The 16,801-nt window shown below is 40.0% G+C and overlaps 1 protein-coding gene across 1 annotated transcript in view; it reads right to left on the bottom strand.

Moving 5' to 3' along the window:
- Positions 1-5,472: 5,472 nt before the first annotated feature.
- The window catches only part of LYRM7 (LYR motif containing 7), a 28,914-nt gene continuing 17,585 nt past the window's right edge, over positions 5,473-16,801 (bottom strand). Inside the window, exon 5 of the mRNA XM_069484014.1 lies at positions 5,473-5,711. Coding sequence (XP_069340115.1) covers positions 5,614-5,711 — 98 coding nt within the window. The 3' untranslated portion in view covers positions 5,473-5,613. The remainder of the gene's footprint in view (positions 5,712-16,801) is intronic.

The following is a 16,801-nucleotide window of genomic DNA, read 5'->3' as shown; positions in this document are numbered from 1 at the left end:
GACCCCGCGGGGCCCGCCATGTGGCTGCCGCCCCCAGAGACCCCGCGGGGCCCGCCATGTGGCTGCTGCCGCCCCCAGAGACCCCGCGGGCTGCCATGTGGTCAGCCTGCCTGATGCTGCTTCTGCTCGTCCTGTGGCTCTGTCCTCCTCCCTTGTCCGACCTTCTGCTTCGGCTTCTGCTTGGGCTGCGGCCCCCTGCCCTCTGCAGGGGTTGGCAAACTGCACTGTCACCACCGCCTGGCTCATGCGATGTTCAGCCTACTGTTGTAAGGGTTTGGCTTTTACTCTGAGTACAATGGGAAGTTATTGGAGCTCTTTGAACAGACAAATGACATGAGCTGTCTTACAGTTTTAAAGCTCACTCAGGCTGCTGTTTTGAGAATAGACTGTGGGGTTTACGTCAGAGGAAGAGAGATGAGGGACGAGGTTATTGGGTTAGGCCAGGTGAGAGAGGATGATGGTCCCGAACACCGTAGTAACCAGGGAGGTGCTGAGTGGTCAGATTCTGCATATGATTGAAGGGGACGCCCAGGAGGATTTCCTGACAGATTGGATGTGAGATGTGAGCGTGTGGGAGAGACACAGAGAGAGAGGAGTCAGGGCTAACTCTAGGATTTCTGACCTGAGCAGGTGGAAGGATGGAGTTGCCACGAAAATGAACATGCCACGAGACCTCTCTTAAGAGAGAGAGGTCTGAGCTGGGGGGGCACATTTGGGAGTTGTCAGGTTAGAGGTGGCATTTACAGCTCAGGGAACAGAGGAGATTATCAGAAAGTGAGTGTGGATAGAGAAGAGAGGGCCCAGCTCTGAGCCCGGGCACTCCAACACCAAGAGGTTAGAGAGAAGAGACCAAGTCAGCCAGATACTGAGAAGAAACAGCCAGGGAGGTAGGAGGAAAACCAAGAGAATGTGCCACCCTGGAAGCCAAGTGTAGAGAGTACATGGAGCAGGGAGGAGTGACTGATGTCACAAAATGCTGCTGGTCAGATGAGAACTGACAACGGAATACTGGAATGATCGACAAGAACAGTTTTGGCGGAGTCGTGTGGGCAAAAGGCTGATTGGAGTAGGTTCAAGAGAGAGTGGGAAGGCGAAGATTGGAGACTGAATTTACAGATGGCTATTAAGAAGTTTAGCTATGAAATAACTGGATGGTAGAGGGGAAAGTAGATCAAAAAGAGTTTTTTGCTTATTTTATTAAAGATGGCACAAATAGTATCCTTGTAGGCTGAAGGCAGTGACTCAGTGGAGGGTGGAAAATGACAGTATGGGCTAGGGAGCAGGGACTTCTGGGGGTGTCCTTTGTTGGAAAGCAAGGGATGGGGTCTAGCGCGTAAGTGGAAGGACTGGCTTCAAACCAGAACAGCAATGGTTTGCAAGCCATTTGGGGGACGTTTTTGTTCTACGTAGAAAATTGTTTTTTTTTTTTTTTTTTTTTTTCTCGAGACAGGGTCTTGCTCTGTTGCCTGGGCTAAGAGTGCTGTGGAGTCATTGTAACCCTGCAACCTCAAACTCCTTGGCTAACGCAATCCTCCCGACTCACGCTTCGGAGTCGCTAGGACTACAAGGTGCACGCCACCACACCCAGCTGATTTTTCTATTTTTTGTAGACATGGGGTCTTACTATATTGTTCAGGCTGGTCGTAAATTGCATTTTTTTAATCTGGTTTATGATGTTAATCATAAGAAAGCAAGAGAATTTGGCTGGTCCGAAGGTCGTGATTGATCACAGAGAGTTACAGATTGAACTCCTTGTTCTACTCTTTCCTCCCTTCTCACTACTGCACTTGACCAGTCTTTAAACAATAAAACAGCAAGAATGTTTGCCAGATCAATGGAAAGTAAGCTTCGAAGGTGGCAGCTGTGCCCCAGGAGAGTGCCTCCTGGTACTCGTCCTGCAGAAACACAGAAACACGCCCTGTCTGGAGAGGGAAGGTCAGTCTGCCTGGGGCGTGCTTTCAGTCGTATTTAGGGCAAGGCCAGAGAAGAAGGCTTTCTCCTGGTCGCTGGCACTCAACTCTGGTCTGAAGATGCCCCAGTCTAGATTAAAATGTCAGGTGGGAATGGAAGAAAGAAAGAAACAATATGTTTTACAGTCAACTGAGTTGCATTTAGAAGAAAAAAGGGTAGAAAACAATTTTCTATTTTAAGTAGATGGACAGGGTGATGATGAGTCAATTACTTTAGCTAAGAAACAGTGCTTGGGAGGAGAGAAAATCACCTGCTATTTTAAGAAAATGGATGGGGTGACGATGATTTGATTACATTTAGTTAAGAAAGCAGTCAGCAGTCACCCTTCAGGGTGAGAGGGCTGAAGACTTGACTCTAGGACGACGCTGGAAGGTAGAAAATGCTATTGTCATTGCCTTTCTCAAGAAGCCACTGGGAATGGTACTGAGAGGTAAAGGGTGCCATGCCCTCCACGCCTGTCCTCCACTGTGTCTACACCCGTGTACAAGTCACTGTGAGAGAAGCTGCTGAGATAAAACCACTGGACGAGGAGCAGGTAATGGGCCCTCTGAGGCCAAGACAGGATTGCAGGCGACTCGTCTGACGGTGCATTACACATGCAGCAGAAGCACAAAAGCAAGCGCAGTGATGTGTGACACTCATCAACTCCATTCATTTATGTTTAAGTTTCTTTTAGCAATAGTTCTAGTTTCTTTGATTCAGTGTCACTATCAAGTAATGCAAAGAATAGCTAACACATTCAGTGCTTACAATGTGCCAGGTACTGTTCTAAGTAGTTCAAATATATTAATTAAATTCAGGTAGGGACTATTATTCTCCCTGTTAAGGGAAGGAAGCAGAGAGGTTAGGTAACCGGGCCCAGCACACATAGCTAGGAGGGAAGCTGGGAGTCGACCCGGGCAGTCCACGGGCAGAAGTCTATGCATTTAGCCAGTATGAAGTGCTCGTATTTCAGGACTTACGGGCTTTCCGATGGCCAAGAACTCCTTGTTGACTTTGTATGTGGTCGTGAAAATCCATTTTATCTTTGCATTACGAGATTTCATCCCAAATTAGCAAAATTGGATTGAGTGGAAATTTCCTGTCATCACAGAGATATAAAAGTAGAAAGACTTAGCTGCTCTTTCTTATGAATTCAAACAGTTTCTTGAACACTCGCTCATGTGAATATTATGTAATGATGAGTCACAGCTGTTTGAAAGATTTGGGGAATGACATCTTTTTCACATTGCTAATTGTCTAATCGTGCAAAAATTATAACTTTACACAATGTTTACTGTGAATATTCTTCATGTGCTAGTTATTTAAGCAATTTCTGACGTCAGGTATACATATATCAATGGTAACTCACCACATTTTTTCAATACCGATATTTAACAATTAATAGCATTTTTTTGACTAGACAATGAGGAAGGGATATAAAATATTGAGTTTACACAATTCACCTATGGAAAAAAGTGCTGCAAATGGAAGGGGGAAATGAGAAAGAAGAATTCGGTTTTGCAAGTAAGTAGAAACATTTTCCTCTTTACTTTAGACATTATTTGCAGAGGAGAAAAAAAATGAAACAAAGGAGTCAGAGTTTATCCTGTTAGGCATGAAGCTTCTCCATCCCGTAATAGACGTAGTGCATGAAAGCTTAATCCTTTGGAAAAAGAGAGCGGGTATTCTGGAGGTGCTTGCTTTCTGCGTGTGTTGTGCTTTTTCATTGATCATGCGCACACGAGAATATTACTAATGCTGCGTGAGCTCTGAGGGCTGGGTCAGTTTCTCACTTCTGTGTTTGGCGGCGGCTGATGCTGGGCCTTCCACAGAGGAGGGTTTCCATGAACAGTGATTCGGCCGGGACACAGATCGGGGGAGCAGAACCTTTGGTCCCCAGGATGGTGCTCCTGGGGACACTTGAGTCTTGCAGACACACGAACAAGCGCATGCGACCAGGAGACTGCAGTCAGATGTGCACAGGCGCCGATGGCCGCGCTGCGCTCTGGTGGTCAGCACACGTTTCACGACAACACCGCCTGGAGAATGGCTCGTCCTGAGCAAAAGTCCAGTAATGGTTCTGCCCTGGTTTGCTATTATCATCTGTCATCTTGTCTCATTTTATACAACTATGATAGAATATTCCATCACAGTGCCAAAAAGACACATTAGCTAATGTGCTGCTGCAGATGGAAATAAGTGTTACTTGCTGCTTGCTTAGAGATATTTTGAGAAAAAAATCAAAAGTAAAAATACAGTTATTCTTAAATGACATAATTAAATGCAAGCATATGACCAGAGCATTATATGCTGACAATCTATAGAAATTCAGTATTTCTAAGTATTCTTGCTATATTGATATAAAATGTAGAGGAATTAGAGTGGTCAGAAGCTGAAATAATCAAAACCTTATTCCAGTAGATACCCATATTACAGTTGCTGTGGCAGCCCACAACTTTTCTTCACCTGTATTGTGTGTGTATCGAAGCCACAATATGATATTTTTGTAAGTGAAGTTATAGTAGCCCAAGTTCTGAGTACAATAGTTAATGACTAACCTCACTGAATTGTGTTTTTCAGTCTTACTTGTTCACTATTATGGAGGGAAGTAAGAAAGCCCTGCAGTTCCTGGAAAAGTGACTAGAGTGCTAGACCTTATTTTTAGTTTAAAGGGTCAGAATTTTATTCTTCTGAAAAGGATATTGAAGTACATTCAGAATAAGAAACAAATGTGGGCTTATATATAAGCTGCTCTTAGGGAGCTTCCTAGTGCCAGACTTAAATGGTTATTGATGATTTTAAATCTTGAAATATAACAGGATTGTAGGCTTATCACTTACTGGTGTAATCTATACCATTATCAACAACAAAAATGCTTTTTCTTCACGTATGTAATATGCTGAAGTCAGTATGCCAACATCACCAAGGTCTAACAACCTAATATAAATTACATTTTCTTTTTTTTAGCAAGGCCTGTCACTTCAGAATACACTTTATCTTTTTAATTTTTATTTATTTATTTGAAATTTTTTGAGTTTTTTTTTTTTTTTTGAGATAAGGTCTTGCATTGTCATCTGGGCTGGAGTGCAGTGGTGTCATAGTAGCTCACTGCAACCTCAAACTCCTGGGCTCAAGTGATGCTCTTGCCTCAGCCTCCCGAGTAGCTGGGACTATAGTCACACGCCACCAAGCCCAGCTAATTAAAAATAAAACTTTTTGTAGAGATGGAGTCTTGCTGTTGCCCAGGCTGGTCTCAAACTTCTGGTCTCAAGCGATCCCTTTGCCTCAGCCTCCCAAAGTGCTGGGATTACAGGCATGAGCCATGGCGCCTCTCCAATTTTAAGTACTTACCTATGCTAATGACTCTCAGATTTATATCTCCAGCTCAGATCATTTACTGAGCTCCAGATATTATACCCTATGTCCTTGTAACATCTCTACTTGGATATTTAATAGGCATTTCAGTCAATACATATGCCAAACTATGATCTTTCTTTACAAACCTACTGATTGCAACATTGTGTTAGTCAGGGTTCTCCAGAGAAAGAGAACCAATGGGATATGTCAATATTTATACTTTCCTATTGATTGATAGAGGAGATCTGTTATAGGAATGGGCTCACGCAGTTCCAGAGGCCAAGAAATCCCACAATCTGCCATTTACCTGCAAGTTGGAGAACCAGGAAAGCGGATGGTGCAAAGGCTTGAGTCCAAAGGCATGAGAGTTGGGGGCTGATGATGTAAGTCCTGGTCTGAGCCTGAAAACCCGAGAACCAGGAGAGCAATGTCAGAAGATGGATGTATCAGCTCAAGCAGAGAAAGTGAATTTGCCCTTCCTCAGCCTTTGGGTTCTAGTCTGGCCTTCAACAGACCGCGTCACGTGCACCCACGCTGAGGAGCACGATGGTCTATACTCAGTCTACCAATCGAAACGCAAGTCTCTTCCAGAAACACCCTGTCACACCCTCCAGACATAACGGTCTGTCAGCGGTACCGGCAGCCCTTAGCCCAGTCAAGTTTACCATCAATGGAGTTGAAAGACAACTCACATACTGCAAGGAGATAACCAACAAAAGATTAGTATCCAGAATGTATAAAGGATTGGTAAGAGAAAGCCAGACAACCTAAAAGAGTAAAGAGGACAAAAGATCCGAAGCACATTCATAATGGAAACCATAAAGGCCAATCAACATACTAGGAGATGATCTGCCTCACCAGTAATCAGGAAATTCAAATTCAAACCACAGACCATTTCCTATGCATTAGTTTGACAATGGGAAAGATCATACATAACAATGACAGTGAGGACGTGGAGAAATGGAACCAGCACACACTGTCGATTGGAGTGTAAACTGGTATAACTACATTGAAGAGCAATTTAAAAACTTCTAGAAATTTGCATATGTTTATATCCTATGACTCGACAGTTCTGCTTCTTAATATATATTCAGATAAAATTTACATGGGTGTAAGAATCCATGTGCTAGGGTTTTTTGCAAATCAGGTTTGCAATATAAAAAAACTAGAAACAATTCTATCGTTCATCAACAGACACATGGCTAAACAAACCATTTATTCCTTCAATGGACTAAAATATAAAAGTGGAAGACCAATACAGATAAATCTCCAAAACCTATGCATGATGAAAAGCAAGTTGCAGAATACACGGAGCCTAACACCATTCATTTACATTTTGAAACTACAAAACAATGCTACACAGTTTTTTGAATATATACACATTTGGTAAAAGTATAAAAACAAGTATATGAATGATATTCACAAACTGTAAAACAGTGATTATTCCTGGAGGAAGAGGAGAGAAGGGAGGTGGGACTTTAGCTTTAAAAGATTTTATGACTTAAATACGGCAAAATGTAACATCTGTCAAATGTGGGAATTAGGTTCATGAGTGTCTGCTTTATTATTTGCTAATATGTGAAATATTCATAATTTTAAATTATTTTAAAAATCACTAGTAGCTTGCGTTTTAAAAATTATATGTTGATATACTCACTGTAAATAATATTTAAACATGCAGGAGTAAGCAGAAAACAAGTCTTCAATTTACCACTTCCTTCTCCAAATCTTTTTCCTCCTTGATTAACTGCTGACATTTAGCACATATCATTTCTGTGCATTTGTACATATTTATGCATGTGTGCAAAAAGTTCTTTTGTACATAAGAGAATATATAGCAAACATATATGCTGTGACTTGCTTTTTTCACTTGATTATACGCACACACATGTATATAGGTTGAATATCCCTTATCCAAAAGACTTGGGACAAGAAGTGTTTCAATTTTTTTTTTTAATTTTGGCATATGTCCACTATTTACTTACCAGCTGAGCAACCCAAATCTGAAAATCCAAAATCCGAAATGCTCCAAGGAGCATTTCCTTCGAGCTTCATGTTGGTACTCAAAGTTTTGGACTTTGGAGCACTTGGATTTCTGGATTAGGAATACCCAATGTGTGTGTGTATATATCCTCATTCTTTTAAACTCCTGCATAATATGCCAAAGTATGGATGGGCCACATTTTAATTATAAGCCTAAATTTGGAAACTTAGGCTGTTTTAAATTTTTTTGTTTTGTTTTTTTGAAACTGGATCTCACTGTTGCAGGGCTAGAGTGCAGTGGTGTCGTCATAGCTCACAGCAACCCCAAACTCCTGGGCTCAAGTGATCTTCCTGCCTCAGCCTCCCCAGTAGCTGGGACTACAGGTGCACACCACCACACCTGCTAATTTTCTATTTTTTGTAGAGATGGGGTTTCACTCTTGCTCAGGCTGGTGTGGAACTCCTGGCCCCAAGCGATCCTCCCACCTCGGCCTCCCAGAGTGCTAGGATTACAGGCGTGAGCCACTGCGCCTTGCCTGTTTTGAATTTTTTAAAATTACAATGTTACAGAAATTTCTGTACACATATCTTAGTAAACATTTGTTAGTACTCTTGTGAGCATTTGAAAAATAGACTGAATGATATACATATTTTAAATTTTGATAATGTCAACTTTTCTTTCAAAAAGGCCCCATAATCACGTGTGGCGGTGCTTGCATGTAATTCTATCTACTTGGATGCTGAGGGAGGAGAATCATTTGAGCCCAGGAGGTTGAGTGTACCTTGCAATATAGAGATTTCAAAAGATTAAATTTTTTTTTTTTTTTTTTTTTTGAGACAGAGTCTCGGTCTGTTGCCCGGACCGTGGTGTCAGCCGAGCTCACAGCAACCTCAAACTCCTGGGCTCGAGCAATCCTTCTGCCTCAGCCTCCCGAGTAGCTGGGACTACAGGCATGCGCCACCACACCCAGCTAATTTTTTCTATATATATTTTTAGTTGGCCAGATAATTTCTTTCTATTTTTAGTAGAGACAGAGTCTTGCTCTTGCTCAGGCTGGTCTTGAACTCCTGACCTCGAGCGATCCACCCGCCTCAGCCTCCCAGAGTGCTAGGATTACAGGCGTGAGCTACCGCGCCCGGCCAAAAAAGATTAATTTTTGAACAGTCATCTCTAGAATTTTCAAATTGTCCCATCTGGGAACATAGTGTACCTCTCATTTTTAAGTGTTACAGCTTTTTAGGAAAATTGTCTATACCCAGTTTGTTTGCTATTTATTATAAACAGGATCTTTTCCATTTTCTTTCTGATTGGTTATAGCTGATATATAGGAAAGTTATATTAATTTTGCATCTATCCACTTTTGCTTGAGAAAACTTACCATAAGAATTGGAATTTTCATTTCTTTGTTGAAATATGGCTTTGTGTTTACAGTTAAATTTTTTGCTTTGTCAATGAGTAAAAAAATTCCACCTACTCTTATTATCATGTGCTTTTTGGACACTATTGATGTTGAAAAATGCAACTACAGGCAAAATATAATAAGGACCAGCTTAAACACAATTTGACACAAATCTTAATTTTAATGTTCTGAATCAGATGTTATATAAACTATTTGCCATATTCCCCCAGCTTCAAATCTTCAGTGAAGTATTCTTCCCTACATATCCTTCCTAAATCTGAGTCTCCTGCCATATACCGTTTCTAACTTCTGCCAAAAGATTGTTTCATGAAGTCCCACTGGGCCTCCGAACCTAGATATCTGCAATTAGAATTCATACACCTCACTTTCATTAGATTGCAATAGTCACAGCAAAATGTTAGATTTCAGCAACTCTCTGTAGGAACATGGGAAGCTTTTAAGTAAACTAACTAAATAGAAAAGATTTAATTAGAGCTGGGTGCAGTGGCACATGCCTGTAGCTACTCGGGAGGCTGAGGCAGGAGGACTGCTTGAGCCCAGGAGTTCGAGGCCATAGTGCACTGTGAGCCTGTGCACAGCCACTGTGCTCTAGCCTGGGCAACACAGCAAGACCTCATCTCTAAAATAAATAAATAAATACAATAAAAAAAAGATTAAACATTGACATTGTATAAGAGAGAAGTTAGGTACTTAGATAATCATCAGCTTCAGTTTCTACAAATGGTTTACAAAATAAACTCTATATAGGTATAGTAGTTTACTTTCTCATTCTTCATTTTTCAACAAGCCAAGAACTCAGCAATTAAGTTATTTAATGAAACTATTAAATAACGAGTTAAAATAAATTTGAAATATAAATACATGCTATACAAGAATAGAGTACCAAAGCTTTCATAGTTTTGTGACAGTCAAGCCTGTTGTTGATATGTTTATACACTTCATAGGAACTTTACTGATCTGTCTTATGGCATGGAAGTATTTTATTTACCTATCTGTATCTACATATATCTTAAAGAAAATCTACAAGCCACTACCTTTAATAAAATAAACATGTGAAATATTAATTCCTATTGCTACTAATGATAGCTAGTTTATAAAAAAAATCTGATGAGATATTTAATCTAAGTAAAGAATGGAACCAGGGGCCGGGCGCGGTGGCTCACGCCTGTAATCCTAGCTCTCTGGGAGGCCGAGGCGGGTGGATCGCTTGAGCTCAGGAGTTCGAGACCAGCCTGAGCAAGAGCGAGACCCCATCTCTACTAAAAATAGAAAGAAATTATATGGACAACTAAAAATCTATATAGAAAAAATTAGCCGGGCATAGTGGCGCATGCCTGTAGTCCCAGCTACTCGGGAGGCTGAGGCAGTAGGATCGCTTAAGCCGAGGAGTCTGAGGTTGCTGTGAGCTAAGCTGATGCCACGGCACTCACTCTAGCCTGGGCAACAAAGTGAGACTCTGTCTCAACAAAAAAAAAAAAAAAAAAAAGAATGGAACCAGGGAATTCAGGTTAAAGAAAAAAAATCTGTGAACTTCTAAAAATGTTTAATATTGAAACAATATAGAATACATACTAAATTTAAATGATGTCAGCCAACTTCCCTCAAAATATATAATACAGACACTGAAACAGCAAGTCAGTGTGTTTATACAGTGATTGTTCTGATGACTTTCAGCATTCTCTTATAAGGGCAAATTTCAAATTTGAAACAACTTACATTTTTCTCTAGGTATAATTTCTATTTACATAATAAGAAATATAACTAAGAGATGAAAAATTATGTAGGGAATTTTTTGACATACATACATTACACAGAACACTACCTGAGCTCCTCAAATTAGGAGAGGCCGGGCGCAGTGGCTCACGCCTGTAATTCCAGCACTCTGGGAGGCCAAGGAGGGCGGATTGTTTGAGTTCAGGAGTTCGAGATCAGCCTGAGCAAGAGCGAGACCCTGTCTCTACTAAAAATACAAAGAAATTATATGGATAACTAAAAATATAAATATATATATATATATATATAAAAAATTAGCCGAGCACGGTGGCGCATGCCTGTAGTCCCAGCTACTCGGGAGGCTGAGGCAGGAGGATGGCTTGAGCCCAAGAGTTTGAGGTTGCTGTGAGCTAGGCTGATGCCGTGGCACTCTAGCCCAGGCAACAGAGCGAGACTCTGTCTCAAAAAAAAAAAAAAAAAAATTATTAGGAGGCATTAAGGGGAGACTGTAGTTTAATGTCTCAATAATTCTGATAAGATTTGATCTCCTAAAATTAAATTACCTTCAAACATGATATATCATACCCAGCAAGGATATACCAGTATGCTTTGACAACAAATAAAAAAGAAACAAGAAGAATATTAAATACGATTTTATGGTTCCTAGAATTAGATGGTAGCACGCCAAGCCCTTTCTGCCCATCTTGTCAGGGGCGGGACATGTGGAAGAAGAGAAGCCACTTACGTTTCATTAAAACAAAGAGAATGGAGCCATAAATTATATTTTCACAATAAAATCTAACTTGGTCTAAATACAGCTAATTCTAGTAAGGTCATATTATATAGTTTGATCAAGGGCCACTATTTCCTAAAAACTTTGGGATTTCTTTATTCCATAGTGACCCTACGTGATTTGATATTTTATTCCTCTATTTTCAGAAGACTGATAAAAAAAAATCTTTATAAGAACACAGAGATTCTCTCTATCTTTAAAAAGAAACTGTACAATTATTTGTTAGCTACAGAAATAATTCCAGTGCTTTAGGAAACAAAGGCTACCTTCTGTGGCAAACTGGTACACACTGTGATTTTTTGACCAGTTGAATATTTTAGGGACTAAATATCAATTTAATCTAATAATTTAAATCTAATAATTGCATTTCACATGAGAGAAAAACTCATCAACTTGTCAAAATATTGTATTCTCACATAGTTATTGTAAGACCAAATATTAATTAAGGTCAAAGAGAAGTGAATGGATTTCTCTAAGCATTTATTTTACTTTATAAAGTTTGATTTTCAATGAAAAGTAAATGTCTTCTTATCTATTTTCCTTTAGAAATACTTAACTATGTTCTACACTTCTCAGCAATGTCCTTTTAACATGAAATTTAAATATGAAGCTCTTCCCTAATTCATTCATTTTCAATATGCCAGTTCAGAGAAAAATGTCTACATTTCCAGGACCTTTTGCCAGAGTTATATTTTTTAAAGTTAAAAAGTACAAAGACTTGTTTTTTCATAGAAAATTCACTGCTTCTGAGTTGGTACATCACAATACGGCACATTTTCTATAAGAAGGTCTTTCCTAGGAACCAATTCTGAAAGAAAAACAGTAAGAGAAAATAATATCATTAAAATTAAGATTAAATGCCAAGCACACTCATTTCCCTCTAAAATTTATAACAGTAAAATATCTAGTTTTAAGGTGAATCTCCCAGGGATATTTTGTTTCAGTTGACATCTAAGGTGGAGTCTTTGATTCTAAATGGAAACAATTGGATTCTCATTTCCTATTATATAAAAACACATCTGATCAACTCAACTCTTTATCATTTATTTATTAAATATAACGAATTAAATAACTGAACAGAATTCAGCTAAAACTTACATTATTGGACATCTAATTACCAAATACTGATAATTAAAATGATGGGAAAATTTGTTTATGCAACCTATTGTAGAAAAAGCAAGAATGCTCTCCTAATTTAAAGATCCCAAATTGTATAGCTGTGGTCCCCAACCCCAGGCTGCGGACTGGTAGCGAACCTGGCCACATGGCAGGAGGTGGGGCGGGAGGTGAGCAGGGCGGGAAGCTTTTTTATAACCGCTCTCCCTCACTTGTCATCCCTGCACGCTACCCTCCCCCCTCCACCGTGGAAAAATTGTCTTCCAGGAAACCGGTCCCTGGTTCCAAAAAGATTGGAGACTGCTGCTTTATAGAATAATGAATGGTTCTTAACCAAAGACGTTTGGCTTGTCATACCACATGGAGAATGCTGCTGGAATTCAGTGGGCAGGAGCCAGGGATGCCAAACCTCCTGCATGTGTAGGACCGTTTGACACCGCGAAGAACTGTGCTATCCAAAATGCCAATAGTGCCCCACTGAGAAACATCGTTAAGCAACAAGAAAAAACTGTTGAGTCCCAGGTAACACAACTGCTGGAGCTAAGATAAAGCTCTTTGCAGTAACCAGAACAGCATGGCACTGGCATAAAAACAGACACACATACCAATAAAACAGAATAGAGAACCCAGAAATAAATCCACACATCTATAGCGAACTAATCCTTGACAAAGGTGCCAAGAACATGCAGTAGGGAAAGGACAGTCTCTTCAATAAATGATGCTGAGAAAACGGGAGATCCATATGCGGAAGAATGAAACTAGACCCGTATCTCTCGCCATACACAACAATCACATCTAAATGTATTAAAGACTTACATCTAAGACCTGAAACTATGAAACTACAAAAGAAAACATTGGGGAAATGCTTCGGGACACTGGTCTGGGCAAAGACTTCTTGAGTAATACCCCCCAAAGCACAGGCAACCAAAGCAAAATTGGACAAATGGGATCACATCAAACTAAAAAGCTTTTGCACAGCAAAGGAAATAGTCAACGAAGTGAAGAGATAACCCAGAGAATGGGAGAAAATATTTGCAAACTACCCATCTGACAAGAGATTAATAACTAGACTACATAAGGAGCTCCAACAACTGTCAAATGACAGGAAAAAAAAATAAAAAATCTGATTAAAAAATGGGCAAAGTATCTGAATAGACATTTCTAAAAAGAAGACATACAAATGGCCGATAGGTATATGAAAAAATGCTCAACATCATTAGTCATCAGAGAAATGTAAATCAAAACTACAAGATATCATCTCATCTAAGTTAAAACGGCTTTTATCAAAAAGACAGGCAATAACTGGCAAGAACGTGGAGAAAGAACTCCGATACTTTGTTGGTGGGAATGTATATTAGTGCAACCACTACGGAGAACAGTATGGAGGTTCCTCAAAAAACTAAACTAGAACCAGCACACTACCAGCAATCCCACTGCTGGGGTGGGTCCAGAGCAGGGGAGTTCAGTGCATCAGAAAGGCCCCTGCACAGCCATGTGTACTGCAGCGCTGCTCACCACAGCCAAGGCTGGACTCAGCGTCAGTATCTAGCAGTGGGTGTGTGGACAAAGAAATTGTGGTGTATACACATAATGGAATAGCACACAGCCATGTGCACTGCAGCGCTGCTCACCACAGCCAAGGCTGGAATCAGCTTCAGTATCTGTCAGTGGGTGTGTGGACAAAGAAATTGTGGTGTGTACACATAATGGAATAGCACACAGCCATGTGTACTGCAGCGCTGCTCACCACAGCCAAGGCTGGAATCAGCTTCAGTATCTGTCAGTGGGTGTGTGGACAAAGAAATTGTGGTGTGTACACATAATGGAATAGCACACAGCCATGTGTACTGCAGCGCTGCTCACCACAGCCAAGGCTGGACTCAGCGTCAGTATCTAGCAGTGGGTGTGTGGACAAAGAAATTGTGGTGTGTACACATAATGGAATAGCACACAGCCATGTGTACTGCAGCACTGCTCACCACAGCCAAGGCTGGACTCAGCGTCAGTATCTAGCAGTGGGTGTGTGGACAAAGAAATTGTGGTGTGTACACATAATGGAATAGCACACTGCCATGTGTACTGCAGCACTGCTCACCACAGCCAAGGCTGGACTCAGCTTCAGCATCTAGCATTGGGTGTGTGGACAAAGAAATTGTGGTGTATACACATAATGGAATAGCACACAGCCACAGAGAGAATGAAATCCTGCCATTTGTAACAACATGGATGGAACTGGACAGCATGATGTTAGGTGAAATAAGCCAAGCACAGAAAGACAAATCTTGCATGTTCTCACTCATATGTGGGAGCTAATTATTAAAAACAATTGATCTCATGGGGACAGAAAATAGAATGATGGTTACCAGGGACAGGGAAGGGTAGAGGGAGGGGGAGATAAAGTGAGGATGGTTAATGGGTACAAAAATATAGTTAGTTAGATAGAATGAACAATATTGATGGCACAGCAAAGTAACTATAATCAACAATCAGGGTATACTTTAAAATAACTAAGAGTGGGAGTGGAATGTTCCTAGCACAAAGAAATGATAAATGCCCCTATAACCCTGATTTGATCAATTCACATTGTATGCCTGTATCAAAACATCACATGTACCCTATAAAGATATACAACCATTATGTACTCATAATTATTAAAAATTTTAAAAAAGAGGAAAAAAAGATAAAGCTCTTAAGATACAAATTTTTGAGGGGATGCATAATTTCTGCCTCTTTTTTCCAGAAAAGCTGAATCCAGATGAGCTATCATGATGAAAAAATGCTTACACAACATTCTATAAAATAACCTGCCTATATTCTTCAAAACGTGATGGTCCTGAAAGACAGAGACAGACTGAGGGGCTGCTCCAGATTAAGGAGGACTAAAGAGACGTGAGGACGACAGCAACGTGTGAGCCCTGGGAGGGTACTGCACCAGAGGGAAAGCTTTTATTCTTCTGCCATAAAGGGCATTGTTAGGACAAATGGGAAGATTTAAATGACAGAATTACACTAATGTTCATGTCTCGGTTTTGATAATTATACTGTGGTTACATTAGGGAATGTCCTTGGATATTTATGCAATACACATTGAAGTATTTTTAAAGAAATATACCCAGAAGTATTTCTCCAGAAGATCTAAACCCAAACGGACTATCATAATTTTAAAAATGCTCATTTTGGGACAAAGAGGTATTATATCTGCAACTTGCGTTCAGAGTTCAGGAAAAAAATGAGGGAACGATGATACAATAAATGTGGTAAAATCTTAGCATTTGTAGAATATGGGTAAAGGAAATTTTCATACCCTTCAACTTTTGTACCTTTTCTGTAAATCTGAATTACTTTTATAAAAAAAGTTTTTTTTAAAAAAGATATCACTAAAACAAATTTAACCCAAAAAGAAAACTGAAATTTTCACTTAATAAAAAAAGAACAGGTCTGACTAAAAAAATGCTATTAGCCAGAGGGTAAATCTAGCTTACCTAAATGAAAACCAGTTAAATAAATATTATTTAACCATTGTTTACAGTTCACTTGTTTTTACCAAATCTTTGGATGTTTCATCAGGGAATAAATTATAATGTATGTTTTAACCTATGAACAATAGCAATAATTTCACTTATCAAACATATGTGCCTATTTTATACCAGATATTACATCAAAAAGTGAAGATACAAAGGTGAATACACAACAGTCTCTTCAGCTTCAAGGAATTTGTAATCCAATGGAAAAGACACACAAACATCAAATTATAGCATAATAGAATGTGATACAAAAATGATACACTACTTTTATGGGAGAATGGAAGAATAAATGGCTAAATCTACCTATGTTATTTTAGAATTTGTTCAGCTCTGAATAACCGAAAGTCCAACAAAGAGTGGCTTAAATAAGTAAGGAATTTAAATTTCTCACATATTAAGCAATACAGATTAAGGCAGTCTTGAGCTAGTACAAGCCCTTAGGATCACTAAGGACCCAGGCTCTTCTTTCTTCCTGTTCTGCTACCCTCCTGTGTGTGGTTTCATCTTCACTGCTGCTGTACATCACACCCGCACTCCAGGCAGAAAGGAGAGAGGAGGGAAAAGCGCACAATGAGAGTGCCAGCTCAGCCCACTCCCTTTTAACAGAAAAACAACGGCTTTCTTGGAAGGAACACCCCCTAGATGCTTATGTAGGCCAGAAAGATGTGTGGAATATGTTTCCAGTAATTTCCATGTGCAAGTAGCCACAGCAAACATCTTGAAACAGTTTTTAACTGTGACTGTCATCCTTTGGTAACAGCCTCTACATTCTGCTCATCTCCCTAACCCTGACCTTTCGACAGTTTTGAATGTCATCTTTTTTTTTTTTTTTCCTGAGACAAGGTCCTGCTCTGTCGCCTGAGCTAGAGTGCAGAGCGGCAATCTCAAACTCCTGGGCTCAAGCAATCCTCCTGCCTCAGCCTGCCTGAACTTCCCGAGTA

The sequence above is a fragment of the Eulemur rufifrons genome, chromosome 10, assembly GCF_041146395.1.
Source record: "Eulemur rufifrons isolate Redbay chromosome 10, OSU_ERuf_1, whole genome shotgun sequence".
Taxonomy (NCBI): Eukaryota; Metazoa; Chordata; class Mammalia; order Primates; family Lemuridae; genus Eulemur; species Eulemur rufifrons.
This window is presented reverse-complemented; position numbering and strand designations above follow the sequence as displayed.